The sequence below is a fragment of the Aspergillus homomorphus genome (assembly GCF_003184865.1).
Source record: "Aspergillus homomorphus CBS 101889 unplaced genomic scaffold BO97scaffold_16, whole genome shotgun sequence".
Taxonomy (NCBI): Eukaryota; Fungi; Ascomycota; class Eurotiomycetes; order Eurotiales; family Aspergillaceae; genus Aspergillus; species Aspergillus homomorphus.
In genome coordinates this window covers 335,538-361,889 of record NW_020291902.1, presented here as the reverse complement: position 1 = coordinate 361,889, position 26,352 = coordinate 335,538, and the positions used below count along the sequence as shown (strand labels likewise).

The 26,352-nt window shown below is 52.2% G+C and overlaps 6 protein-coding genes across 6 annotated transcripts; 1 reads left to right on the top strand and 5 right to left on the bottom strand.

The window, feature by feature from the left end:
* Positions 1-23: 23 nt before the first annotated feature.
* Positions 24-3,353, bottom strand: BO97DRAFT_442956 (putative transcription factor (Snd1/p100)). The gene is made up of 2 exons (XM_025698319.1): positions 3,044-3,353; positions 24-2,802 (listed from the first exon to the last, which is right to left on the bottom strand). The coding sequence occupies exons 1-2, from the start codon at positions 3,179-3,181 to the stop codon at positions 289-291; spliced, it is 2,652 nt and encodes an 883-aa protein (XP_025551880.1). The 5' UTR covers positions 3,182-3,353; the 3' UTR covers positions 24-288.
* Positions 3,354-3,903: 550 nt separating this feature from the next.
* On the bottom strand, positions 3,904-5,247 carry sod1 (superoxide dismutase SOD1). The gene is made up of 4 exons (XM_025695159.1): positions 5,002-5,247; positions 4,287-4,618; positions 4,121-4,217; positions 3,904-4,057 (listed from the first exon to the last, which is right to left on the bottom strand). Exons 1-4 carry the CDS (start codon positions 5,012-5,014, stop codon positions 4,035-4,037), a joined length of 465 nt encoding a protein of 154 aa, XP_025551879.1. The 5' UTR covers positions 5,015-5,247; the 3' UTR covers positions 3,904-4,034.
* A 550-nt stretch (positions 5,248-5,797) lies between these two features.
* On the bottom strand, positions 5,798-7,474 carry BO97DRAFT_368181 (sedoheptulose-7-phosphate:D-glyceraldehyde-3-phosphate transaldolase TAL1). The gene is made up of 4 exons (XM_025692690.1): positions 7,256-7,474; positions 6,874-7,188; positions 6,423-6,806; positions 5,798-6,362 (listed from the first exon to the last, which is right to left on the bottom strand). The coding sequence occupies exons 1-4, from the start codon at positions 7,292-7,294 to the stop codon at positions 6,126-6,128; spliced, it is 975 nt and encodes a 324-aa protein (XP_025551878.1). The 5' UTR covers positions 7,295-7,474; the 3' UTR covers positions 5,798-6,125.
* Positions 7,475-8,681: 1,207 nt separating this feature from the next.
* BO97DRAFT_424356 (Beige/BEACH domain protein) lies at positions 8,682-16,569 on the bottom strand (the record flags this gene model as incomplete). Its single annotated transcript, XM_025696968.1, has 8 exons — positions 8,682-8,711; positions 8,771-8,935; positions 8,987-9,199; positions 9,251-9,556; positions 9,612-9,766; positions 9,822-13,605; positions 13,667-14,028; positions 14,085-16,569. 8 exons carry the CDS (start codon positions 16,567-16,569, stop codon positions 8,682-8,684), a joined length of 7,500 nt encoding a protein of 2,499 aa, XP_025551877.1.
* Positions 16,570-19,832: 3,263 nt separating this feature from the next.
* Positions 19,833-21,898, top strand: BO97DRAFT_442952 (S8 family peptidase). The gene is made up of 3 exons (XM_025698318.1): positions 19,833-20,397; positions 20,461-21,396; positions 21,449-21,898. Exons 1-3 carry the CDS (start codon positions 20,029-20,031, stop codon positions 21,623-21,625), a joined length of 1,482 nt encoding a protein of 493 aa, XP_025551876.1. The 5' UTR covers positions 19,833-20,028; the 3' UTR covers positions 21,626-21,898.
* A 1,230-nt stretch (positions 21,899-23,128) lies between these two features.
* On the bottom strand, positions 23,129-24,418 carry BO97DRAFT_405300 (putative ubiquitin conjugating enzyme (UbcC)). The gene is made up of 3 exons (XM_025695158.1): positions 24,275-24,418; positions 24,033-24,159; positions 23,129-23,925 (listed from the first exon to the last, which is right to left on the bottom strand). The coding sequence occupies exons 1-3, from the start codon at positions 24,338-24,340 to the stop codon at positions 23,447-23,449; spliced, it is 672 nt and encodes a 223-aa protein (XP_025551875.1). The 5' UTR covers positions 24,341-24,418; the 3' UTR covers positions 23,129-23,446.
* Positions 24,419-26,352: the final 1,934 nt, after the last annotated feature.

Below are 26,352 nucleotides of genomic sequence, written 5' to 3'. Positions count from 1 at the left end.
AACATAATAGAACAAGAAAGCATCATCAGTGTTATTTTCCTCTTTTGGTCTGGTATCCTTAAGCGGGAGGTAGTAGGTAACGTGAGCGAGAGAGAGAGAGAGAAGTATCCTAGACTAATCTAGTAGGTTCACATCAAAATGGTGTTGTGTAATTCAGGCGAAACAAAGGGCCCAAAGCAAGACCATACAGTGAATCGCCTGTGGGAATCAAATGTGAAGTAAGAAAAGGCACCAGTTGCGAGACTATTTGTACAGTCAACCCATCACAAGAAAAAAAGGTCGTGAGCTTTAGTCCTCAGTCAGGTCACCGTACTCCCACATGCCGCGTCGTTCCTGCTTGGCTTCATCCTCCATAACACGGAGGTGGGCCAAGGTATCGGCAGCAGCACGTTCCCAAGCCTTCAACTTCCGCGGGACCATGGCTAGACCCTCCCGAACGATCTCGGCGTTGATACTGTGATCCAGGTTCTTCGACTCGGTGGGGTCCATAAGAGTGACATGCAAGGTGCCTTCGGGGGAGACGTAATCCACGTTGGCCACCAGCTCGCGGTTGTATACCTGTTCCTCGATAAAGCTGACAGTATCCTGGAGGTAGTCCTCGGAGCCGGGGAACTGGGCCAGCGAGAGAACCGCATCGACAGCCTGAGGACGAAGCTTCTGGACAGAGAACTGAGGCTGGCTCAGGGGCCGCAGACGAGACCAGGGAAGGACCTCTGAGTTACCGAAATCGATGTACAGGACCTCCGCCTGCTGCTTCTCGCGGTCGTTGCGGCGGACCTTGGCACGGTACCATTCACCGTCTTCGCTGAACTTGGCCGCCACGAAGTCACCAGCCTTGGGAGGTCCGGGCAGTGGAGTGTCATTGGCCTTATTAATGTGGAACGAGCGAAAAGCGCTCATCAACTCGGTGAGAGCCGAGGTGCCGGTACCGATCTGCTGGAGTTTGATGCGACCGGTGGTCGGGTCGACGTAGGTGACCATCACGTCACGGTAGTCTTTGCGGCGCTGAACGTCCTCAACTTCAGCACCGTTGCTGCTGTTGACCGGCTCCTCCTCTTCTTCAACCTCCTTGCTAGGATCCCAGTCGTGCCAGAGTCCCTTACGAGCCTCCTTAGCCCGCTGCTCAGCAGCAAAGTATTCGGTGGCGTGCCCAGATTGCTCAGCGGAGTACGCGTGAACCGTAGCGAAACCCTCCTCGAGCAGGATCTTAGTGAAGTTCTCCTTGTTCACATACAGGGTGCCGATGAAACCACCGACCTTGTCGATGGTCTCAACGTCAATCTCGACATCACGTTGCAAGCAGCGTCTGTTAGCCAGATCATGTGCCTCCTGGCCGAAGGGCTCGCCAGTCTCGTTGGCGTTACGGGCGGAGCGGGGAGCACGGATACCCGACAGGACGAGAGTCAACTTAGCGTTCTCGCGAGGCACCAACACGGTGAAGCGCGAGCCGGACTTGACAAAGTCAACAATGGCGGGCACGCGCTTCTGTCTCTGGAGGATCGAAACTTCCATCTTGGCCTTCTGCAGGCTCTCGGAGTAATCCTGGTACTGTTTCGCCTTGGGTGGCTTGGGCGACCACATACCCTTGCCCTCCGACTGGGCTTCAGCTTCCGCAAGCATCAAGTTGTCATACTCAGGGGAGCGGTCGTCGTCGTCCTGGCGGTGACGGATCACGGAAGCGTAACCAGCCTCGACCAAAGCGAGAGCGATGTTGGTGTTGCCTTGCACAACGGTGGCAACGTCCCGCTCCTCGTAACCCTCAGTTGCGGGCTTCTTGCCGTCGACAGTAACCTTGACGTGCTTGCCGATGAGCCTCTTGCGAACAAATTCCTTGGCATCGGCAGCGAAGGGAGCCTGCTTGGGATCAGAAGGCTTGGGCTGTCGGACACTGCTCAGGCTGATCTTCTTCTCCTGGCCAGCCTTGTTCCGGATGAACAGCGTATCGGCGTTCAACACACGGCTGACAGTGTAGTCCTCGGCGGCCCCGCCTGCAGGACCCTTGGGTGCAACGAGACCGGTGAATAGGCCGACGCTGGCATCCTTGGCCGCTTTCTCGGCGCGGCGGAAAGCAGCCATCTCCGTACCAAGGAGAGCTGAGTGGTGGTCGTGGCAGCGGGCCAGACCAGCCTCGAGCAAGAACTTGGCGACATTGCCGTTAGGGTGGAGGACGCTAGCGATCAACTGACCCTGGGGGGTGACACCAAGCAGCGAGACTTGGACCTTGCGCTGCAGGATGCGGGATTCCACAAACTGGAACGCCTCGTCTCCGTATGGCTCGGCTGCCTGCTCCTTGCCGTCGGCGGTCACCCGTTTGGCCGCCGGCGCCCGGACACCCGCCATGGCAGCAACGACCTGCAGGTGTTCCTCTGGCGAGAGCAGCAGACGGAGGACCAGGCGATCGCCATTCAGCACCCGCTCGACAATACCCTCGAGATGCTTGTCCTTCCATTCGTCGACTAGGGACTTGGCATCCGACAGCTCATAACTGGTCTCGGTCTGACCCTTGTCGGAACCAGCCCAGGTTCCCTTGCCTTCCGACCGGGCGTGGTCTTCCAGCGCACGCAGGCGCTCAAGGTAGGCCAGAGTTTCCTCAGACTCGTCGCTGCGCTTGCCGGCCTCTTCACGGACCCGGGTCCAACCTTCTTGAACGCTGATATCAGGCACGGAGACCTCGAAGGTGGGGAGCTTGATGGTGCCATAATCGCGTTTGGCGCCGGTGGGGATGGTGTACAGGACTTGGAATTGGACTACTTTGCCGACGAGGAGCTCACGGAGGAATTCGCGGGAATGGAAAGCGTATGGCTGCAAGGGAATTCCGCAGATTTCAGATTAGCAAACGGATGCTCAATTGACATCTGGGAGGGTCTCCGATAACCAGAGCATATGCCAATGGGGCTGGGGGAAAGAAACTTCCACATGGATTGGCCTCCATGGCCGACAGAGGACACATATGCAGGCAACCAGTGGAAAGATGGAAAGAAGGAAGATGATTCGGCCAGATCATCGGAGGCTATGCTTTTTGGGAAACAATTGAATAACCTACCTCATCGCCTTCTCTGCGCAGTCTGGGTGCTGAGACATATGCCAAACTAAGGATGCGTTCCTGGCCGGGATTGGTGATATGCGACAGCACCACCGTGTCGCCGGATAGGACAGATTTCACACGAGCTTCCAGAGGCATTCTGGCAAGCGAGAACTAACGCAACTGATGAACCAAAAAAACAACAAGAGAATCCAAGCTTCACCCAATGAGCAATTGACTCTCTAGGTCAAGTAAGCAACTGAAGAGAAGAAAAAAGGGTGAAATTTGGGGAGGATGGGAAACAGGAGAGGCGGAGAGAGAAAGAGAGGAGTTGAGTAAGGAAGGTATCTGGCCAGGTACGGTACAGCACCGGCCAGCGGGAAAGCGAGAACCAATCCCGCCTAGGCGGAACACCTGACTTTGTGGGGGAGTTCCCGCCTGTTGGATTCTAGCCGCTCAACTGTGCAGCTCAGCACAAGCACAAGATAATGCATCCTCGAAGATTCAGACGGGAAGAAATCACATGATTGCTCGAGTGCTAGACAGTTGACACAGCTGAGACTGCAAAGAGCACTAAATTGCTATCGCCAGTTCTGAGTTTACAGCGACTACAGTCTAAAGTACATGGACTGTACAGCTACAGGTGCCCACCCTTTTGACACAAAAAAGCAACAAATAGCTTACTTCTGTACAGCTGCAGCTATTGTTACCCCGGGTATGAGCCAGGCATCTATCCCAGCATCGAAAGACTCGACTACTAGGGGCTAATGGCATGGAGTCGAGACGGCGATGGAGCTTCAGCTATAGCTACCATCCTCAACCCACTACATACACTACCAGGCAAGAACTACATAGTCGACGAACATAGGATATCGCCAGCATTAACAGCATCAAGTCATTCATGCATTCCAATTTGTTTCATGAGATCGATCGGACAACAGCAGACTAATTCCATTCTGGTTCAGCCGTTCGCATCCTAAACTAAGACATCAAACACATTTGGGTAATGCATTTAAGCGGCAATACCGATGACACCTATCAAAACGCAAGAATATGAGTAACAGCTCACGATATACTGCAATCGGAGAGACAACTTACCGCAAGCAGGGCGGAGACCAGCGTTACCGGTCTTCTTGGACTCCTCGTTACCACCCTTGCCGAGGTCATCAGTGCCGGCGTGGACGACCAGGGTCCGCTGCATTGCAGATGTTAGCGCTATGGACCAGATCGCCAGGAACGAAGGAAGTCAGGGGGGGGAACATACGCCCAGGACGCTCTCGGCACCGATGAGCTTCACAAGCTTGTCCTGCTTGGAGCCGACGGCGTTACCCTCGGCATCGGTCTTGAAGTTGCCCAAGTCACCGACGTGGCGCTCGGAGTCCTCGGGGGCACCGTGGGTCTTGCCGAAGGGGTTGAAGTGAGGGCCAGCGGAGGTGCAGCCGTTGGTGTTGTCACCGAACTGGTGGACGTGGAAGCCACGCTCAGCGTTGGCGTCGTTGCCGGTGACGTTCCAGGAGATGGTGGTGGGGGTGTTCTCGTCGGCCTGCTCGAAAGTGACAGTGCCGGAGACCTTGGAGTCTCCACGGAGAACAGCGACTAGTGAGAATAGGGAGTCAGCCCATGATCACACATTGATGATAGAAGGTTTTCCAGAAGCAGGATCACCCGATCCGAGCCAGGACCAGCCGGCTGGCAGGGTTTCAGGGAAGTAAGGTAGCTGTCTCTGGTCACGAAGTCGACCAGGGGAGAACGAATCAGAGCCATCAGACAAACTAGATGGCAGTGGTTCTTGAGCTTGTTTGACCAGCAGACAGGGTCCCCAAGCGGTGATAGGTCGGAGGCAGCAGGAGGAGAGATCGCAAGGTGCTCAAATCTGCTCACTCAAGGTCCCCGGCGGCTGGTCGATCGTGGATCCCACGGAAACACGAAAGGCCAATAATACAAGCAGAAACCGATCTAAAGGGAAACCTCGAACTCACCAGCCTTGACCATTTTGACAGGTTGTGAATGAATTTGAGATCTGGGGGAATTAAAACAATGTAGAGAGAAGCGTTGAGGAGGTGGAACGAGAAGAGAGAATGACGGGAGAAGAGCGAGAGAGAAGAAGTGGAGGAGGAGGAGAAGGAAGGAAAGCGAACGAGGGGTAGCACTAAAATGAGCAAAGCACTGAGGGGGGTAGCAACCTAACCAGCCAGCAACCAGCAGTAGCAACGACGACACTCAAGTCACTCACCCCCCACCAGCAACAGCAGCTCAAACCAACCCGCTTGCAGTGGGTTCGGTTTCGACGAGCTTCCAATATTGACCCCACCAGGCGGGGTTCTCTCGGGAATGACGTTTGGTATTGTGTCTTCCGTCCGTCTTTCCCTTCCCTCCTCCCGAGCGATTCATAAGCAGACAGGGTCCAGATGCATGCTGCACCAGAGCACGGGGATGAGTATCTCTCTCTCTCTCTCTCTCTCTTCAAACCACATTGTAGATAATGCTGAATTGCATCCTATATGAACAAACAGATCAATCGACCAGATGATAGGTCTCCCTCTAATTCTCCTCGACCATCACCTCATCGCATCCGTCCCATCCGAGCTTAGTGTGTATCCCGCCCAGCTTCTACCTGCGATCTCGGAGTCCCTTGAATCTCCTCCCCTCTTGTTCAGCGAGGGCATTATCACCCCAGTACCCAGGGATATAACTATAGTAGAAGCAATATTGAACAATCAATATCCTACGAGGTAGCTGATACGGCCACGTCATCATACCTTATCACAATGCTACATGCATGCTGCAGCTGTCATATTGAATCTAAGTAAACAACATCTCCCGTACAGTTCCAGTGACCCCACCAAGGACCCCTGCACGGCTACAGATCCCAATAGTAGTTATCGAAGTCGAACAAAGGAAACCAATGAAAAATAAACAATCATCAATTCGTATCTACCAGCCCAAAGCCAAAACTGTTTCGAACTCATCAAATTTTCATGATCATCAAATTTTTTTTACACAAGTGGGAATAATATATGGGTCATCACAGAGAAGTTTTGATATGCGCGCACAGAACACACATTCAATTTGGGTTAGAAAAGGGAAACGCAGAGAAAGCAATTTATGCCTGGATCTTCTGCTTGAGGATGTCCTTGAGGGTGACGGCGTCGGCGGCGAACTTGGAGATACCCTCACGGAGCTTCTCGACGGCCATGGCCTCCTCGTTGAATTCGAAGCGGAACAGAGCCTCGTCGTTAATGTAAGAGCGCTTGGGGAGGTCGAGCTTGCCGGCATCGGCGGCGTCGAGCTTCTTGGGGACGGGCTCGTTGGAGTTGTAGAGGTCCTCAAGGAGGTTGGGCTGTTTCCAATCGGTTAGATCAATGGCGTGGTGGGTTTCGGGGTGATCAAGTGCACTTACGGAGATGGTCAGGTAGTCGCAGCCAGCCAGCTCGGTGATCTCACCGGTGTTACGGAAAGAGGCACCCATGACGATGGTCTTGTAGCCGAACTTCTTGTAGTAGTTGAAGATCTGCTGAACGGACTTGACACCGGGGTCCTCCTGGGCGGTGTAGTCGCGCTTGTGGGCGGCCTTGTACCAGTCGAGGATACGACCGACGAAGGGAGAGATGAGGTAGGCACCGGCCTCAGCGGCAGCGATGGCCTGGACCTCGGAGAACATGAGGGTCAGGTTGGTGTTGACGCCGTGCTTGGACTGGAGCTCCTCGGCGGCCTTGATACCCTCCCAGGTGGAGGCGATCTTGATCAGGATGCGGTCCTTAGAGATACCCTGCTTCTCGTAGAGCTATACATACATACCATGTCAGTCTCAGGTGCCTGGCTCACCGTCGGCAAGGGAAAAAGAATCGTACCTTGATGAGGTGCAGAGCCTTGTCAATGGAGGCCTGCTTGTCGAAAGAGAAACGGGCATCGACCTCAGTGGAGACCTTGCCGGGGATGATCTTAAGGATCTCCTTGCCGAACTCGACGAGGAGGTTGTCGAGGGTGGCGTCGACCTGCTCATCGACGGTCTTACCCTCCTTCTTGCCCTGCTCGACGGCCTTGTCGATCAGGGAGGCGTACTCGGGCTTCTTGGAGGCAGCCAGGATGAGGGAGGGGTTCGTGGTGGCATCCTGGGGCTTGTACTTGCCAATGGTGGCGAAGTCACCGGAGTCGCAGACGACAACCTGTTGCGACAGACAAAGATGATTAGTTGGCAGAATCGCGCAAGTTGGGACGGAAAGGAACACATACGGTGCCGGAGGCCTTGAGCTGCTCGAGGGAAGAAGACATTGTGATGGGTGGTTGAAAGTGAGAATGTGAGTGAGGTATTGGGAGGAAAGAAAGATTAGATTGAATAAAATGAGCTTTTAGATTGAAGAGAGAGAGAAGAGAAAGGATCAGAGGAAGAAGACGGTTAGTTAAGAATTAAGTAGGGAGGAGAAGTCAGCACCGGCGGAGAGTGGAAGTGGGTGGGGGAGGGGAAGAAGGAAAGGCAAGGAAGGCAAATAATGGGAAGGCAATGAGGAAATGGTGGGGCAAAACAGCTTCCCACCACAACCCCCCCCCGATGACGCTATGCCTTTCAGTTTCCGCTCATAGTTATTGTTATTATTATTATTATTATTATTATTATTATTATTCCTTCCACTGAACATACCTCCTTCCATTCTGTCTCTCTTACGCTTCAACCTTTCACTGTACCTTTTCCTCCGTTCCCCTTCCCCCTCCACCTTCCCATCCCAATGCCCACGACAGAGTACTAGTGATACTGTTCTGAGGGCTTCCACATAACACCAGGAACAGCAATCCCTGAATAACTGCACCATTCAATTGTTTGGCTGGTTCAGACCGGAGCACACTGCGCCGGCCAGACAACGCCGGCCGGTCCACTCACGCCCGGCTAATCACGACCCCATCCAGCTCCTTTTTGCTTCACCGGAGGTTTCTACCCCAGCGTGTCTGAGCTGCTGCTGCTACTGCATGATGGGCCATTGGGCCTGCTGCAGTCAAACGTCCATACCTTACCCATGTTCCCCTCGGTTGCCCCTCCTCTTCGGCTTGTTTGCGGTCTGGCTCTATCTACTCCGTGGTCTCTGCCCGCTTCGTTCCAGCTTAGTACGGATTACTCGGAATAACTAATGAACAATGCGGCTGGATTTACGGTTCCAGGATCCCCCTGTTGATCCGCTACTAGAACCGAATTTAACCGTTCTCGAATGATTCCTCCCGGAGGTGACGCTTCCCATTCAGGTCGAAATACCCGCCCGCCCTTTCCGTGACTGCTGGCCCTTAAGGTAGTTAAGGCTTTCTTTCTAGTCTTTAAGTAGTACAACTACCCCCACATATCCGTGGCTACCGCAGCTTCTTTCTCCGCGTGTCCGCCCCCACGGGATCATTTCAAGTATATACAAGTGGAGTCCCCGTTCTTTCTCCAACCAGCAGAACAATCCTGGGCTGGAGATGGAAAATGCGCAACAGAACATTGCAAGTCGATATACTACCGCCGGGGTGGGTCCAGGGGCTAGCTATGCTAGGGTGATCTTGTCTTTTGTATGGACTCGGGTAACCAAAAGAAGACCAGCATTGTAGTCTGTATTCAGATTTGAAGCGCTTCTAGAAAATTTCTGGGGGCTTTGTCAGCGGTGGCCGAAGCCGAATTGGCTTTCTTTCGGCAACATCATCTACGCTGCACACAGGTCCATTCATACTAGCCATGGATTAGCGGGAGATCGATCTTCACGCACGTCAGAATTGAAGCACACTCACCACTCTGCCGACCTCATCACCGGTGTAGACAACATGTGGCAAAGCAAGGATGCAGCTGATGCCTGCCGAAATATTGGCGCCGTTGTCGCGAAGGTTGTCCACATGATGCAGCTGTCTAATCAACTCTAACTCAAACCGCCCGTGATGGACGATCTTGCTCCAGATCTACAAGGCGTCAGTGACTGTAGAGGCGCCCGCTTGGAATGCAGGACTCACATTGACAACACCTCGTTTATGCCCCGTAAAAAGCAGCTCCCGCTCTTGCCACTCGTTGTTGACGCCCTCGTAGAAGACACAGGTCATGACCTGGTCATCCACAGAATCACTCACCACCTGCTCAAGTAACAACGCTCCGTTAAGGCTGTACAAGCTGAGGCGGTCGCCTCGACAAATCATGATCTCGCCAGTCACATCGTTGATCTTAGCGCACTACCGAGGTGTCAGTCATCACCGCTCCAGAATGAGTCTAGGACAACTTACGTCAACAGGTCCACTGGCCGGAAGCTCGCGAACGAAGCACTGTCGGTTGAGGTCCCAAAGCATGATTTGACCATCAGTTGAGGCAGATAACAGCGCACTGAACGACCAGGACACCGCAAGTACCGTGACCGGCGAACGATGCCCGAATAATGATCCGGATGGCTGTAGATCTACGGACTTCCCTGAGGAGGTAAAGGTCCATATAGAGACTGTGCAATCGGTACCGGCCGTGACCAGCGTCCTGGAGTCGGCGAACAGCGCGCACGACAGTTGGCCCGCATGGATGTGCTCAAAGTGGCCAAGAAGCTGGAATTTCGTCAGAGGCTATTTCCACTTGCAGGAATATCGGTAATGGCCTTACCTTCCGGTGATCAGCAGAATAGAACCTGACACTGCCATCAAAGAAACCCCACTCCATATATTTGTCGTAGTTTGGAGGGATATTCAACCGTAGAGCAGCTGCACACAAAAGGCGGTCTTGCTTCATTGATAAAGAAGAGACCTGTTCGCCAATATCTACCACCGCTGTTAGCGAGAGAATCAATGCCCACCAAATCAGTCGAGAACATACCAAGAAGGGCGAGGGGGAGCTGAGTGAGCGACTCAGCTAAGCGGTCCAACCGTGGCATCTTCTGCCCTGGATCTTCTCTTTGTGGATGCGGCCGGTTAAAGATTTGATGTGGTGTTTGACCGAAATTATGGATGATGCCAATAGTGGCAAGTTGTTCCACCGGGTCTTCAATGGCATCGAGATCCTTGGCACCCCCATAGGAAAGATGATGAAAGACGTTCACTGCCTCAACGGCAGCTTCTCCCATCTGTTTGCAGCCAAACACGAGGTCAACCCAATGATGTAGGTTCTGTGTGACGTACGGGCTTTCGAGAGCTTCGCGATGTTTTGCAATGAAGATTTTGGGGTCACCCTTTGCCCACGGGGGCAATTCGACTGAGTCGATAGCCGTAGTCATATTCTGGAGAAATCCAAAATCGAACTTGTTCGAGTTGGTCAGGAATTCCGGGAGGTAGAAGAACTCCGGGATGAGCTCTCGCACGTCGGTCATATTACCGCGTGAGGCTGACTCCCAGGTTTTCCCGACCGAGTAGAACAGACGGTCGGCATGATCAAAGGTCCCTCCTTGAAGCAGTAGATATGACTTGACGAATGGCTGCAGTCGAATGAGGTAGGAACTCACAATCATCGCCGAAGAGTAGTGAGTGCCGTAGTGGAAGGGCGGTGAGTTGTCGTCCCCCATCTCAGCAAACGCTTTGTACCGCTCCCTAAAGCCCGCTTCACGTTCCGATGTTTGACAGCCCATAGGCTTGGTCAAGTCACGAAATGTCAGGGGGTTGGTCAAGTCTAGCTCCTCGCTGGTGTAATCCGCGAGCACCCATGGAAACACCGGATACTGCGTCAGGTCGTTGAACGTCCTCCCAGCGAGCGTGTTGATCAGCATAAGGTAATGGAAGTTGGAGATTTCACCCTTGGCCCATTTTCGCGTCGCTGGATAGACTGGGGAATGTCCGAAAACACTGGCGAACTTTGAGCCAAGCGTCTGTGGTGCATCCTCTTGGCTCCTAAGGGTTTCGAATCTCCAAGCATCCTCCGGGCGTGCGTGACCAACACTACCGGTGACTTGGGGGGCCTTGTTGGCTAGCTGGTTGAATAGACTGTCCCGAGCTCGCGACGAGATGAGTGTCAAAAGATAGCTGGTGCCATCCGAGAAAAATATCTCCAGGGCTACATCACGGGAGATAAATCTTCTTTTGGAGACACTGATCAAATCAGACCATTTCCAGCTTCGCGTTTCATGCTCCTGCGCTTTACGTTCCATCGATTCTCGCCCAGCGATCATACGAACGTAAGGGTCACGCTCATCTGTTGGAGCTTGCCAAACATTCACAATTTCGCCGTCTGATCTCTGAAAAAAGTTGTCTAGGATGTAGATGTGATCTTTTCCCTGGATCAGGATGCCCTCAAATGCCTCGAGACCGATAATCCGAGACATGTTGCACACTCCTTCGACTTGATCCCCGCGGTGTAGGCTACGCATCACCTTCCGGTTCTTGTCTTCGTAGTCTTCCAGATCGGCTTTCGGGTCATCAATCATTTCAAAGCTTTCTTCTAGCATGCTTCTAGTATCCGGGCCTAGGCTTTGAGAATTGCCATCTGCAGCCTCATTGGTCGGAGCCATGGGAGTCAGATCAAGTGTCCCAGCCGCAGGGGTTGTCTGAACCTGCGTGTCCAACTTGATTGCTGGCGGCTCGGATGCTTTTCGTTTCGGCTGATAATCCTGCCTCTCACTTGAATCATCTGGGATCAGACGGAGCCGCATGCGGCTACGTCCTTCCGTCTGGTCGAGGCGCCATCTCCTGTCGCGGTCCTCCGCTAAAAGACCGCCGTACCGCCGCAGATCCACAGTCAGCTTAGAGAAAGCTGCCCACATGAATGCACTGTCATCCTGCTGGTCCTGAAGTGCTCTCTGATATTTCAGGAACTCGGATTGGGAAATGTTTGAAGCCCAATGAGGGAAAGTGGCCTCGTGTTTGCGTGTCACGTCGTTGCCGAGTACTTCTGCTTGTTTCCACTGCTTCAATCTCTCCTGGCGTCGAGACGTCCGCGTTCGCCAACTAGTCTCTATATTTGCATTTTCCTCTTGAACAAAGTCTTCCCATCGCTTGGATATGACGCCAAAAAAGAGAGACTGGAGATCTTCCTTCTGATCATTGAACCACTGCAGAAACTCGCAATCATCCATGCCCACCACGGTCTCGAAGCCCGCAGCCAACCGCTTCTGGAGGTGGATTGAGGCGTGACTTAGAATGGTCGCCATGTCAGTCGGCTTCTGAACGAGCATGATTCTAAAGAGTCCAGCTGCAGCCAGCCGCACTCTTTCGTCTTCGTCATCTAGTTTGACATAGAGCAAATAGCATATCAACTGCAAATACTCTGACCGAGCATCTCCAGACAAGAGCACGACCTGCCAATATGACAAATGGTTCAGGAACTCTAGGGCGTGCGCGCCCTCGGCTTCCGATAATCCAAGAATAACAAGGCGAAAAACAGTCGATCGGATCGTCGTGACAGCTTGGCTGCAGAGTCTGATACTCTTCATTTGGGAGACATCGGGCCTCTGCAAATACTCTAAGATCGTCCCTGCAAATTCGAGAGTCGTGGTCACTCCATCTACAAACCAGCCTTCGAAGACCGACTCCCCAAGATGTGTCACGAACCGGCCGATGTTGGTTAGTACGCGGGGCTCAGTGAGTGAATCAGGCTTGGTGAGGAAGCCCTCCTTAAGCGTTGAGAGAAGATGTTTCATCACCCAAGAGTTAAAATGCGCCCGATGCTCCGTGGACCCAGGAGGTGACTTCGAGTAAATTCCAAGGCCAGAGAAGTCTTTTTTCTCCATGATCTGCTCAGAAAAGACTGGAATGATCAAGCTGAGCACATTTATGACCAGAAGATGCTCCATGGCGCCGTCGAGTTCAGATTTCTTCGGACTGCAGGCATGCGCTACACGTGCAGAAGACGGCAAATGCTTCCCTTTATCAGATGAGACGAGGATGAAGGATGATGTCCGGCCCAGCGACCTGCCGAGACCATCGCGGGTCCCTGGCTGCTCAACTGTTGTAGTCTGTAGCTCACTGACACCTCTAGAGCGGGGTCGCATAACCAGATTGTGATCGCCAAAGCCAAGGCTATTTGCACGAGGATGCATTTCGATGTCTGCACTTTCCGGTTGTGAACCGGATACGACGGGAAATAGCGCCAAAAGTAGGCATCTAACATATTCCGGTTGTGTTGTGAATTCACGAAAGCTTGGTGATATCATCTGCAGTTCGGAAATGAACTCAGTGACCGTGTTCAAGAGTAGCTTTTTCTCGGGGATCGTGTTTGCACTATGATGGCCAAATACTGAGGGTTTGAATGTGTTTGTCAAACCATTCTCAGACTTTCCACTGACCATTCCGCTAGGAGCCATAGCGCTGCCTGTAGCCACTATTTGCTCCATGGAGATCTGCATCATCTCGGTGATAACAGGAAAAGCCTCAGGAAACGCTACCTGTAATGGCGTGTCCGAGGAAAACGTTTCCATCAATCCGAGCTTGTCAAACGGTCTATCATCAATCATTCGGCCAACGTCTTGGCCAAGCAAAATGGCAAAGCAGAGTGACCAGATAGCGGGGGTGTGCCACCATCTTTTCAGATAATGGCGCATGAGAACATAGCCTCCCGTCTTGTCAGTGAACTTTTTGTAGTAACTACCTCCATGGGTAACAAGGAGGCGAGCGAGGATTTTGAGCGCTGAAATCACAATCTCGGGGTCGTCTTCGCATAGGAGATACAATAGCCACTGCAGAGATGTCAGCCATTCTTTCCTTGCAAATGGCAGCAAGTCATTCTCTTTGACTTACCTTGTTTGTGACGGCTCTGGCGAATTTCGAGATAGGGGCACGATCATTTGCATTGCAGAGCAGAGAGCAGTACATCCGAAGCATTTCCGCGGCAATTGCAGGGCTAGACACATATGTGACATTGTCAATAGGAGCCTGCTGTTGCCGCGCACCTGCGTTGAAGCGCATGCTTCTCTTCTTCTGCAGCTTGATTGGTTCTCGTGGCTTGTGGATAGCATAAGTGATGAAGAGAGCGAGCGAGCGAAGCAAGTCTGCCGACAAACAGCTCTCCATCAAGGACTGGAAGGCAGGAATGAAAAGGTTCAATGCCTCCTGGGTGAAATCCTCCCCCTTGAGCGCTTCGAGTAATTTCTTGTTGACACCTGTTCCTCATTAGCAAACATGCCATTCCATCATGATAGCACCAAGAGAGGCTCACGCATTCTAGCAAGTCTTTTTGCGTTGAACCGGCGAAACTGGCTTTCGCTGGCGAAAACACGGAACTGCGTATAGTAGATTTCAAGCAGATGAATATCGCCAAATCTCCATACTTCCAAGTCAACAAGCAGGACTCTGTATGCGAGAGGATTCGTGATCATGGAACGATTAGTTTGCTCAAAGTCATAACCAACAAACTTCAATGTCAGACGAAGAAGTTCTAAAGCTAGTGCAGATCGGTCCTCCTGGCTGTAGCAGACACTCGATGACTTTGATGAGGAGCCTACGGAAGAGACACCGAGTTTTTCACGCAGCAGCGCTGCGAGGATTCCATACCCATTCTCTTTTTCCATGGCTTCACTGTTACGCCAGTTGTCCTGAACGGCCTCGTACAGCGCTTCAACGGCCAAAAGAGTCGCTTCCGCAGTATCAGCTGCGTGGAGAAGACTCAGATGTATCGCCGCGCAGCCGCCAATACACCAACTCGCATCGTCCAGAGAGTGCGGGACCGCGACAACGGGATCACCCGTCAAAACGCCGACGCCGTGAGGTTGAGTCAGGGCATCGTTTATGGCAGGAGTAGCACCATTTACTGCGACCGCATTTCCCCCTGCTTTTGTCATCTGATGCAGATTCTTTGCAGCTTGTTTGGACAATGACTTGATCAACCGAGTTTCATCCACGGTGTTGGTGTCATCATCATCCAGGATCGAAAGCGGAGAGACATTGATGATGATGGACCCCTCACGAACGAGGTTGCTAGCTTTCTTCCGAATAACAGTAACAATATCTGACTGCTCTTCCTTACCAGGGTGCAGGTGCTCGTTACGTAAGTTCAGAGCAGCCGAAGCTTTGTAGGTCTGGAATGAGCCTAAACAGTCCTGAAAGTTGCCATAATAACGAGGGCCGAGATTGTAGAAGACAGCAATCATGTCATCACTGTAGGCCTCGTCAAAAAGTATAGCACTGGCCAGAGACCACCGAGAGGTGGACACCCCTCGCCCCAGCCTCATTGCTAGGTCCTGGGGTGTGCCCAGGAATGCTTGAACCCGTGGTGACCGGTTCGGGAAGCTCGCGGTAGGCATACATGGGTACTCTATTTTCAACTGTTCCACAAACTCTCCATCAATAAATAAGGAGGCGCGTGAGTAAGATGGCGGTCTAGGTTTCTTGTGAACCACACAGATATGGTACCATCGTTTAGGCTCGAAAGCAATGGACTTGAACCTAACACTAGGCCTTGCCCCCCTAATCGATGTCTGTAGGATGAAGTTGCGCGTATCCTTCTCAAGATAGGCCAGTAGAAAGCAGGTTTGGGTAGGGTCAAATGCCCCGAATATCGTCGTGTGTGTGTTCGAATCAAACTGATCGAAACGCGCCCACACCGACAAAGTGTATCCAGACGAAGTTGCCGGAGGGAAGGAACGACCCATGGTGGAAAATTCTATAGAGCAGAAGCCATGCAAGGACAGATCAAACTGTATGAAAGGAGGTCCTTTCGAGCGCTTGAGGACATCTACCAGGAACTGTAAGACTTTGGGACAGTCGTATGCCCTTTTGTAGAGGAACGCCGCATCGTCCAGATTGCTGACTCCTTGAGTGCATAGCAATTGTCCTAATTCCTGGTATAAGAGCCTCTCGGGCTCTGAGCGCTCGTCACTGAACAGGAGCGGAAGGATCAAAGACAGGGCTCCGGCATTGTGCAATGTGGTGATATTGCGCTGAGACTGTGAGGCAAGCTGGCAGAGACATGCGGGCACGGCGATCCTCTGAATGTTGTGATCGGACGGCGATGTTGAAGTCTGACGCAACCATACACGGATGAAAGGTTCCAGCAGTTCAGGTACTTCAACAGTTTCGGATTGTCCTACGCACCGGTCCACTTCTGTTCGAATTTGACCAGGCAGTAATTCAGGGGCCGATCGCAATTTTGTCTCTAATGTTGCGAAGATGCTAGAGACCGTCTCCTGGCAAAGGGCCGCTGCCAGAATACCACTATAGAGTTGTTCTGTATCACCCCGTACGCCATCAGCCTTTTTGGCCAGACCAGCAAATATTTCCTCCAAGGCTGCTCTTCCTCCCCCAGGGATTTGAGCCGCAAAATGCCGCTTGTTTCCATAGTGATCCTTCAAAGCTTCCGCCAGTACCGCCAATATATCCTTGAAGAGTGTCAGTAGACATTTCCTCTGTTCCTGTGACGACTGCTCTGGATCATATAACTCGGCAAGCTTCCGAAGAAGATCAATCAGAACCTGAAAGCCTTGTAGGTGTCGAAAATCCTCCTTAGCTTCTCGAGGATGCTCGGTGTCGATAAAAGTGTGACGGAGGCGGAGTAGACATTCGGTTGCCGAGAGTGCTAGCTGCGAGTCTATCGCATGTCCGCTCGCGATACTCTTCAGCTCCTCGATGACTGGGGTCAACTCGACGGCCGGCCGTACGATGGACGAGGAAGGCGACGGTGAGAGAAGGGAAGTATCCTGGCTCATTGCGCCGCAGTATATTTACCCCGGCACCCTATCTGACGGCTAGTGACCATCAGACACCATGAACCTTCGCTGAGTGTACTGGTGAAGACGGTCTGCATTGGTAAGTGTGGTAGTGGGTTCGTGGAGTTCGACCGGCCTGAATCAATCCGCACACACACACACCTGCCGGAGCATAGGACGGCCGGGGAGGGAGGGGGAATGAGAAGCAAGGACGGGTTGGTTGCAGGAGAGAGAAGATCAGCGAATGTGCGTCCGTGAGGAGTCAACGGAATTAGAGGTTCTGGCGAGATCCACCAGGGATTGGGAACGAAAGTGCGTTCTTTTTGTTCCAGGAGGGTCGCGGGGTACCTAGTATGTTAGCAGTCTCTGGCGCGGATTGAAGCAATCGTGTTTTAATTGGATAAGAGCGCACACTGTATGTATGTGTGTCTGTGTGTGTGTCTGTGTGTGTGTGTGTAGGTGTGTGTAGAACTGAGGGAGAATTGGACCTAGGCCAACGTCACTTGCGACGGAACCATGGCGGGGGGGGAGAGGCTACGGGAGCTGCTGGGATCGGAGCGTCCAGGTCCTTTTCCGCCCAGGCAAAAATGCTCGATGGCGCTCTCTCCCTGAGCAAGTGGGCAGTGCTGCCCTACACTCTTTGACGACGGCTGTCTCGGCTGGACCAAGCTATTCTAATTTCTCCTCCATGTCTCCACTAGCCAACAGAATGGTTAAGAGCCATTGGATCTCAATTCAATTCATGGCCCACTCAAGCTTATCAGTGGACGTCGCCGCTTTAGCTGGTGCTTGCCTCGTGGACACCTCAGGCCGAAACTGAGGGAGCATCAGCACCAACTACTTCATGATAAAGTTAGTTAACTATCCTCAACCTAACACACTTTGTGCTCTATCATTCTTCGCAAATGAGCTAGTTGGCTCTCGTCCCTAAAAGGAACTTCTTTCGTCACGCTGGCAGTCACCCTTGGTCCTTGGGAAAAGCCAGTGAAACACTGACCGACTCTCTTTCGTATAGGAGGCCGCGCGGTCATTGCCCACTCCCATATCCAATGTCTTGATCGGCCTGACTCAGCAGTCTTTCCGCGTGTTGGACACCAGCGATTGTTGTATGCTTGCTGTGAGAGAGTGTTGCCAGACTTTTGTGCTCGAGTATAAATACGAGGTCACCGCTGAGAAGCGAAAGTTCTTTGCACAACACCACGCGACCCAGGAGTAGACAGACTCCTTGCTGAGCCTCCTTGTGAAGTGACACCTGCGGCATTCAGCACGTTTGAACCTCCATGAATTGGAAAAGGCCCGATGTTGACATTCTCATCGCAACGGCGATACCTTCCAGAGCATCCTTTTCAGGCACTCCTTACAGTGCTGAAGTGATCAACTGAAGCATGTGCTCAAGGCCTTGCTTGTTCATACTAATCTATTAATAGTATGCGCAATTCCTTCCATCTCGATCAATCTCCTGTACTTGCAGTAGTACTTCTTTATGGCAAATTCAAACAATCGATCAAGATTCAAATTTGCTCGTGGTGCACGATTACGAATAGTGTTTCGATATAGTTTAACAACAATGGGGGATTGTGTCAAGTGCGCGTGGCGCAGGGGTTCATGAAGGTGTTCATCAAATGGTTTGTACTCGAGTCCATACTATGTCGAATGCACTTGGCTTACTATCAAAGCTACACAAAAGTATCAATGCAATGAAGCAGACTGGATACACCAGACAATCGAAACATATAGTCACACCCATGTCATCTCGTACGCGCCTCATGAACTCTGTGGACAATCCTGTTCCCACTCAATAGCATTCCTACCAAGTCGAGCTGAAATCCAATCTCAAACGTCGTCCTTCAGTGGCTTCGACGAGTCATGCCCGCTCGATGCCTTCATACAAAAGAGGTTGTCGTACCAGACGGAGCATGAGCACAAGTAGAAAACTGGAAATGAAGCCATCATGGATACTCCGGATGCTGGTCTATCTCATACTGGTTTCGGCTTCTGATGTGTTTGAGTCCCCGTCACCGTATGTTGCAATCATTAACTTTCCGACAACTGCAGCACACCCGTGGGTCTGGGAGGATCAATCTCAAGGTTGAAAGAGTGGCGTCTGGGCATAGTGACTGGTTCAATGCCTCAGCCTTGAGCATCCATGGACGGTCGGAAGGCCAACCCTGCGGTTACTCCAGTCAGCAACGCAGGTGACACAAGCGATCATCCGCGGCTGCGATGGTGATTGGTGTAGAGTGGGCCTTGATAAGCAGTGGCCTTATCTAACTACTCAGTAACCGGGCGTTACGGAGGTCCAAGGGTGATGGTAATCCCTGGTAATACCAAGCCAATCCTCCTTTCCCCTTCCTGGAGGAGCAGGAGTCAGCCGAGCACTTCCAAGGACACTCCGAGCACGCGACTCGGGGTTGCCTGGGTGCCGAATGCGCGCGCTGCCTGGTGGTGGCGGGTTACCGTACATACCAGTCAGGGCCAGGTACCTCCTGCCTGCCTGCAGTCCAGGGTCATCATCCTCTTCCGCAACAAGGAGCTGGTTTGAGCTGGTTTGAGCTGGCTGAGCCGGCTGAGCCGGGTAAGCTTAAGGAGCTTGTATGCAGGGTCATTTGATCTCAAGACGACATTGTTGAAGAGCTTTAAATTGACGATGTCGCTCAAGATAGTCGTTCAGTATAAGTGCCTCTTGAGTAAGTTGATTGGGGGGAGCTGACCTATTCTTGAGTCACCCACCGCCCCCCATGGAAGCTCCCAGGGTACTTCCTCGTCACCCACCCACCAGCAGAAACCGCATGTACTGCGGGTATCTTCCCTCCTACCTAGTAGGTAACGAGGGATGCAAGCTGCGCCCCAGTTCGCCTCATTATCTTCTTTATCATACTGAAAAGTAAATATGGAGTATCCATGAACAGAAAGGCAATAGAACCTATCAGCCTCTCTTACGTTTAGCGTCGGCATCTTAAAGTTCCCCGGTCACAATAGGCTGGGGGGTGTTGCGTTTACCGCCGTACCACGCATACGCCCGCCATACCTCTCTTTTTCCAGTTTACCCCAGGTCCATCTCAACCTTGAAGTGTCCGCGCGCTAATCATTACTGGGGCCGATCGACAAGAACCAACTGAATCTGCTGTGTCATCCGGTCATCTTTTGGTAAAATTACCGTATCCCGGTTGCATCATCACCCGCTGCCCTTGCCTCTTGTTAGGAGAGGATAAGCATCCACCTCCATCCGCCTTCTCCTCATCTCTCTCTCTCCCTCTCCCTCTTCTTAATCAACTCCGACCTTCGCCCTCCCTTCCTCTCTCTCTCTCTCTCTCCCCCCATTTTTATCTTTGTCAACTTTCCATCCCCCCGTTTCTCTTTCTCTTTCCATTCCTCATTCCTTTCGTCTTTCCTCCCCCTCCCACCATCACTTCCCTCCTTTACACTGCCCTGAGCTCCCCATCTTCCCCAACACCCATCATGAAGGGCATCCTCGGCCTTTCCGTGCTTCCGCTGCTGGCGGCTGCATCGCCTGTCTTTGTTGATTCCATCCACAATGGCGCCGCTCCCATCCTGTCTGCATCCAACGCAAAGGAGCTCCCCGATTCATACATTATTGTGTTCAAGAAGCACGTCACGTCGGTCTCGGCCGCCGCTCACCACAGCTGGGTGCAGGACATCCATGCCTCTCAGATTGGGCGGACCGAGCTCAAGAAGCGGTCGATCTTTGATTTTGGCGAAGATGCCTACCTCGGTCTCAAGAACACCTTCGATATCGCTGGCTCCGTGATTGGATACAGCGGCCACTTCCACGAGGATGTCATCGAGCAGGTCCGCATGCATCCTGATGTGAGTCTCCCATCAACTCTGGCACAGTTCTGGTCACATCTGCTAACCGCTTCGCGCGAATAGGTCGCTTACATCGAGCGAGACTCGGAGGTTCACACCATGGAGGAGACCACCGAGAAGAACGCACCCTGGGGCTTGGCCCGTATCTCCCACCGTGATAGCCTCACTTTTGGCACGTTTAACAAGTACCTGTTTGACTCCGAGGGTGGTGAGGGTGTTGATGCCTACACAATTGACACCGGCATCAATGTTGACCATGATGACTTTGAGGGTCGTGCCACTTGGGGTAAGACCATCCCTAACAACGATGAGGACCTTGACGGCAATGGTCACGGAACTCACTGCTCTGGTACTATTGCTGGTAAGAAGTACGGTGTGGCTAAGAAGGCCAACCTTTATGCCGTCAAGGTCTTGAGATCCAGCGGCTCTGGCACCATGTCCGACGTTGTTCAGGGTGTCGAGTGGGCTGTCCAGTCTCACCTCAAGAAGGCCAAGGATGCTAAGGACGGCAAGGTCAAGGGTTTCAAGGGTAGCGTTGCCAACATGAGTCTGGGTGGTGGCAAGTCCAAGACCCTCGAGGATGCTGTCAACGCTGGTGTTGAGGCCGGTCTCCACTTTGCTGTTGCCGCCGGTAATGACAACGCTGACGCCTGCAACTACTCCCCTGCTGCTGCTGAGAATGCCATCACTGTCGGTGCCTCGACCCTGGCCGATGAGCGTGCTTACTTCTCCAACTATGGCAAGTGCACTGACATTTTCGCTCCGGGTCTCAACATTCTCTCCACCTGGATTGGTAGCAAGCACGCCACCAACACCATCTCTGGGACCTCCATGGCTTCTCCTCACATTTGTGGTCTTTTGGCCTACTTCGTCTCGCTCCAGCCTAGCTCGGACTCTGCTTTCGCCGCTGGCGAGCTCACCCCTGCCAAGCTCAAGAAGGATCTGATCTCCATCGCCACTAAGGGTGCTCTTACTGATATGCCTGAGGATACCCCCAACGTAAGTTTGATATCCAGTTCCCATACCACGACGTCACTAATTATTTGTTTAGCTCCTCGCCTGGAACGGCGGTGGCTCCAACAACTACACCGAGATTGTGGCCGACGGTGGCTACAAGGTCTCGACTATCAAGGACCGCTTTGAGAACTTGGTTGACAAGGCTGAGAAGATGCTCTCCGAGGAACTCGGGGCTATCTACAGCGAACTCCAGGACGCTGTCATTGCATAGATTTATTGTTTTGTTTCACAGACCTAGTTAACGTGTTTTGGCATCAAGACAGCTTGAGATCAAGACAAGACAGGTCGGACATTGGCGCTGGTCTTTTTAGTTGGTTGCTTTTGGAGATGTTGTTGCATTGACTGTGTCAATTGTACCATCCTGATGTTTCCGCCCGTCTGACCTATTTTTATGGTAGTATACATGTCCGTAAAGAACACTTGACGTTATGATTTAGAATCTTGGTGCTATTAACAAATTGTCAATCTGATGCGATTATTAGAGATGAGTATGCTGGGTAATCATTTGAGGTATAGTGGTGCGTTAAGCCGTGCCTTTTTGCAGATGTGTATTATGTGCTGGCCATGGCATGACTAGAATGGATGCGTAGATATGCTCAACTCCGCATCTGATAGCTCTATAGACTAAGCTACATCATATTATCACAGTAATTGAGTTTTACATTCTTCCGCTCTTCAGTGCCCGTGCCTCAGCTAGTAAAGCAAAGGGCTACGCGCACCGCTGCATTCATCGGTCATGAGGTTGTCGCCCCTGGCGGTTCAATGCATACTACCACTTGATAAGCATCACGTCTACACACCCACACACATCATACAGGCCATATGACTTCCTCAAGCCAGTCTAATAAGACTATTCCCTATGATACTCGCCACCAACGCCCAGCAAGATACAACTTGATAGCCATACATCGACAGCCGATAATTCCAGCATCGCCGATACATATACCTCGGCCTAGAACCCAAACAGAAACACAACACAACACAACACAACCCTCAACCACCCCCAAATCAAACCCAAGTCCAACCCCAGTCTATACCAGACACCATCTTTCCAAAGTGAGTACAGAAAAATCAGTAATCAAAACACCCTCCACCCATTATCTGCACAGCGTCTACATACTAGTAGCAGGTGGTCGGCACCCACACCCTTATCGCCAACCCAGTGGCAGTTACAGCCCGAACCCCGCTTATCGTGCAGTGGACCATGTGCACTCCAAGAAAAGAGGGGAAAGGAAAGCCTAAGCCCCCCCGCCCCAAGCCCGTGACCGTGATCAGCGTGCCAGTCAGTTCGGTTACGTATGTATCATTTTCAGATCAGGCACCGCGATCCCCGCGGGACGGGACAGGACCGGAGGCATTCGGAGTTTCTCCTTTCCTTCTCCTCCTCCTCTCCCCCTCGGGGCGCTTGGAATGGGATGGCTGGTTTCATGTACTATATGTAAATGTAGGTCACGTTGGCTGGATTGAGAGAGGATCTGCTTCGGGCTGCATACCGTCGGGGTTCCTTCGTGGATCATGGGTTGCTCTTCCAATTTCTCGACTCATACTCCTGGGAGGTGTGACATCATTGTTTTCGGGGTTGTGGGTTGGATGGGGCAGGTTTTGTGTGTGGGTTTGGAGGTTGGTGGTGTCTTCGTGGTGCTATCAAGTACTAACTACCTCCCTATTGGATTGCATGGGTATTACCGGATTCGGAGGGCGTGAGCTTGACCTGGTAGGAATACACGTTCGAAATTGATGCTAAGTAGATGATGCCGATAGAAAACAAAGTGAATCTATAAAATGCTCGCATGGAATGAGACACCAGTCCATGCTCGGCAAAATGGTCTTAAAATCAGAAAGCAAAAATATGCTCAACGCCTATATCGTCCCATCCAATGCGCCTCGCTATGCCGTATGGAATACAATGAAAGAAAGATAAAACCAAGGTGTCCAAGCGCCTATCCAGAGGGACGGCGGATGCCAGCAGAAAACTGCTTACGAGTCCTAAGCTCTGCCTTGCAGGATTGACTGCAACCAAGCAAGCAGAAATTCAAGCTTGCTCATCCTCCTCCTCACTGCCCGTTTCCTGGTCATCGTCCACATCCAAGTCCTCGTCCGAATCACTGCCACCGAACACATCATCGTCGACGTCGCTCTCCGCCCAGAAGTCGGAGTCGTCCTTCTCGATGGCCCGGGTCGCTGACGTCGTGTGGTGGGTGGGCATGACGAACCCCTCGGGGATGTCCTTCTTGGAATCCTCCACGTTCTGACGAACGGTGGATTTGTAGTGCTCCGGGTTCTTGCGGAGCATCACGGACGCGTCGACATTGGCGGGCGAGGAGATCTCGGCGTCGTCCAGCAACGAGAGAATGGAGATGAGCACGGACTCGACCCGCTGAGCGGGCGACCACCGCTCCGAGGCGAGCTCGCCCGACATTTCATCTTCGCCGGGCGCGTGCAGGATGGAGATGCACAGTCGACCATCCTTGTAGATGTTTGGGTGGTATAGAGGACGGAGGAATCGGAACTCTATGTGGGACCAAAAAGGCAGGTTAGTCATGGCTTGTTTTCGCGGTGGGAGCGAAGGGGGGCAAAGACGCTTGGAGGCCGGCCGGACCGCGCGATGGAAAACACACCTGGAGGCGAGTAGGGATAATTGCTTGGGAATTTCATGGAGGCCTTAAAATAGCCGCCATAGTATAGCGAGTCTGGGTTGAGGACGATCAAGCCCAGGTTCCAGTTCAGGATGTTCTGTTCATCGATCTGGGAGGCGGGATTCAGGTCAGTGTCGTTATCGCGATAAAGTAAAACCAAGAAGTTGGGACGTAGACGTTGATGAACCATAATCCATCTTGAAAAAACCAGCAAGGAAGCGTACTTCAATATTGACCCAAGGCTCTTGCGACAACGCCTTGTATTCGTTCATCAAGATGCGTTCCACCATGGTGGGCGACGGAAAGGGGAGAAACGGCGGGTGGCGGCTAGCGGACGGCGAGAGAATCAAGGCGTATTGGGATACGGATCTAAAAAGTTGGAGTCAAGTAGCGGAGGATAGCGGTTGATCGCTGTCTTGAGATTTGAAGATCAAATAGCAGTGATGACGGTTCTAGTGAGGGGAGACAAGTGGGAGGAAGGCATTGACCGCAGAAGACGCCGCTGGATGAAAGAGGCCGCTAGTCCCGCAGTGGCAATCCATGCTATCCACGCGCAGCGGAAGGTTCCGGGGATGGCCAGTGGCGTGCATAAAACTTCCTTATCATTATTACTCTGGAGATCGGGTAAATCCGCAGAGTTTTCTGCCATGAGCCACCAAGGACCTATGGGAAACTACTCGTACCTTCTCGTAAGTTAACCACTCGAGCAAAACCGATATAGACTCGCTCATCGCACCCGACCCTCCAGGCAACTTTACTGTGTTATAGTTACTTGATCATCCCAGGAGGAACCCAGTCTACGCGGGCACCAAGGTGGGAGGAGAAATCAGGGCAGCCACTCATAAGGTAAGAACCGATGAGCAATCACTGACGTTCATTGGTGTTTCTAGCTTAAGAGGAGAATAAGCAGTGGGGGCTCAAGAGGGAAAAAGCAACCTTCAAGTGGGGAATGGAATGCTCGCTGTATAACCACTTCGGGCCACTTGGTTCAGTTATCAATATCGTGATATCATTACGGCATAGTCCCTGGCCGGCCATGACTGGTGAAGAATTCTCTCTCGGGAGAGACATGGGATTTTTGGGCATGGACCGAGGAGTATTGCAGTTCTATCAGAGAGGCCCCTTGCGAGACAAGAGATGCCAGCTGAGTCAAAGGCTCAATTGCTCTTTAGCCGCCCTGCCTGCCTGCAGCTTGCTCGCTGCTTATCTCGGATGATAAGAAAGTGCCCCGTTGGTCTCGGATTACGGAATCAGCCAACTATCCCCAATATAGATGCCGACGTCTGGTTGACCATTCCATTCTCAGACGCCGACGTCTGTCAAGTGATGACCTTCCCAGAGCTTGACTCATAGTCCTGCGCAAAACATGATAAGAGCCAAGCGCGAATGACGAATCAACCGCGTTGATTGCAACAGAAGTTCAGAGGCTGGAGTTTGTCAGTCAAGTCGGTGTGACGGGCAAGGGGCATGCAGGATGCACGGACAGACTCCCCAAAGTCTCGCATTTTTCAGACTCTAGACCCCCCCCCCCCCCCATTCTTCTGTGCTCGATGGGGAACTTGCCGTGGGAAATGTCAGGTAAGAACGGTCAGTGGCTGCCAGGGTGGGGTTGTGTGAGCAAGTCTTGATGAAATGCTTCGATTAAGTAGAGCCTGCCGAAGTATCGCGTTTGGAACAAATCCAAGACTTCTCAGGTATCTGGTGGTCGAGTCTGCCCTAAAACTCAAGCAAGCAGTGAAACGAAGAAGCAATTAAATTAGCCAGTCATTGATGAGATAGTTGATGCAAAGTAAATTTATTGATCTGTGATACGTCCATGCCACCGGACGCATTGACACTGCAGGCATCTGATAATGGAAAAGAAACTGAAGGAAAAAAGTAAAAAAGCATCCCACGCAGGTGTGCATAATTCCCATGTCTTGCGTGCAATGTCAGCAGTTAGTGAGGCCAAACGGAGGCTTTGACCATGAATCCCGAGTCCTGGGGATACATAGAAATATAGTATCTAATCTGACGAATACGGAGTCATCGTGTTGGTGAAACACCACTAGTATAGTTTGTAGATTTGGGGTGTAACGGGGAAGCCTGGGAGGCAATTGGAGGTCTGGAATCTCTGGAAGCTTCGTGGATTGCTGCGGGCGCAGGGTGGAAAAAAAGCCTCCACTTCGAAGGTTGTTTTGCAGGGCTAGTTGGAGGGACTAACGAGTCTTGACGAACTAGTATGCTAGGAGTTGTAGCCTGTCGGTTGCTGCTGTTTCTCCATGGGCTGCCCGGCTGTCCCACTCTCTCTCTCTCTCTCTCT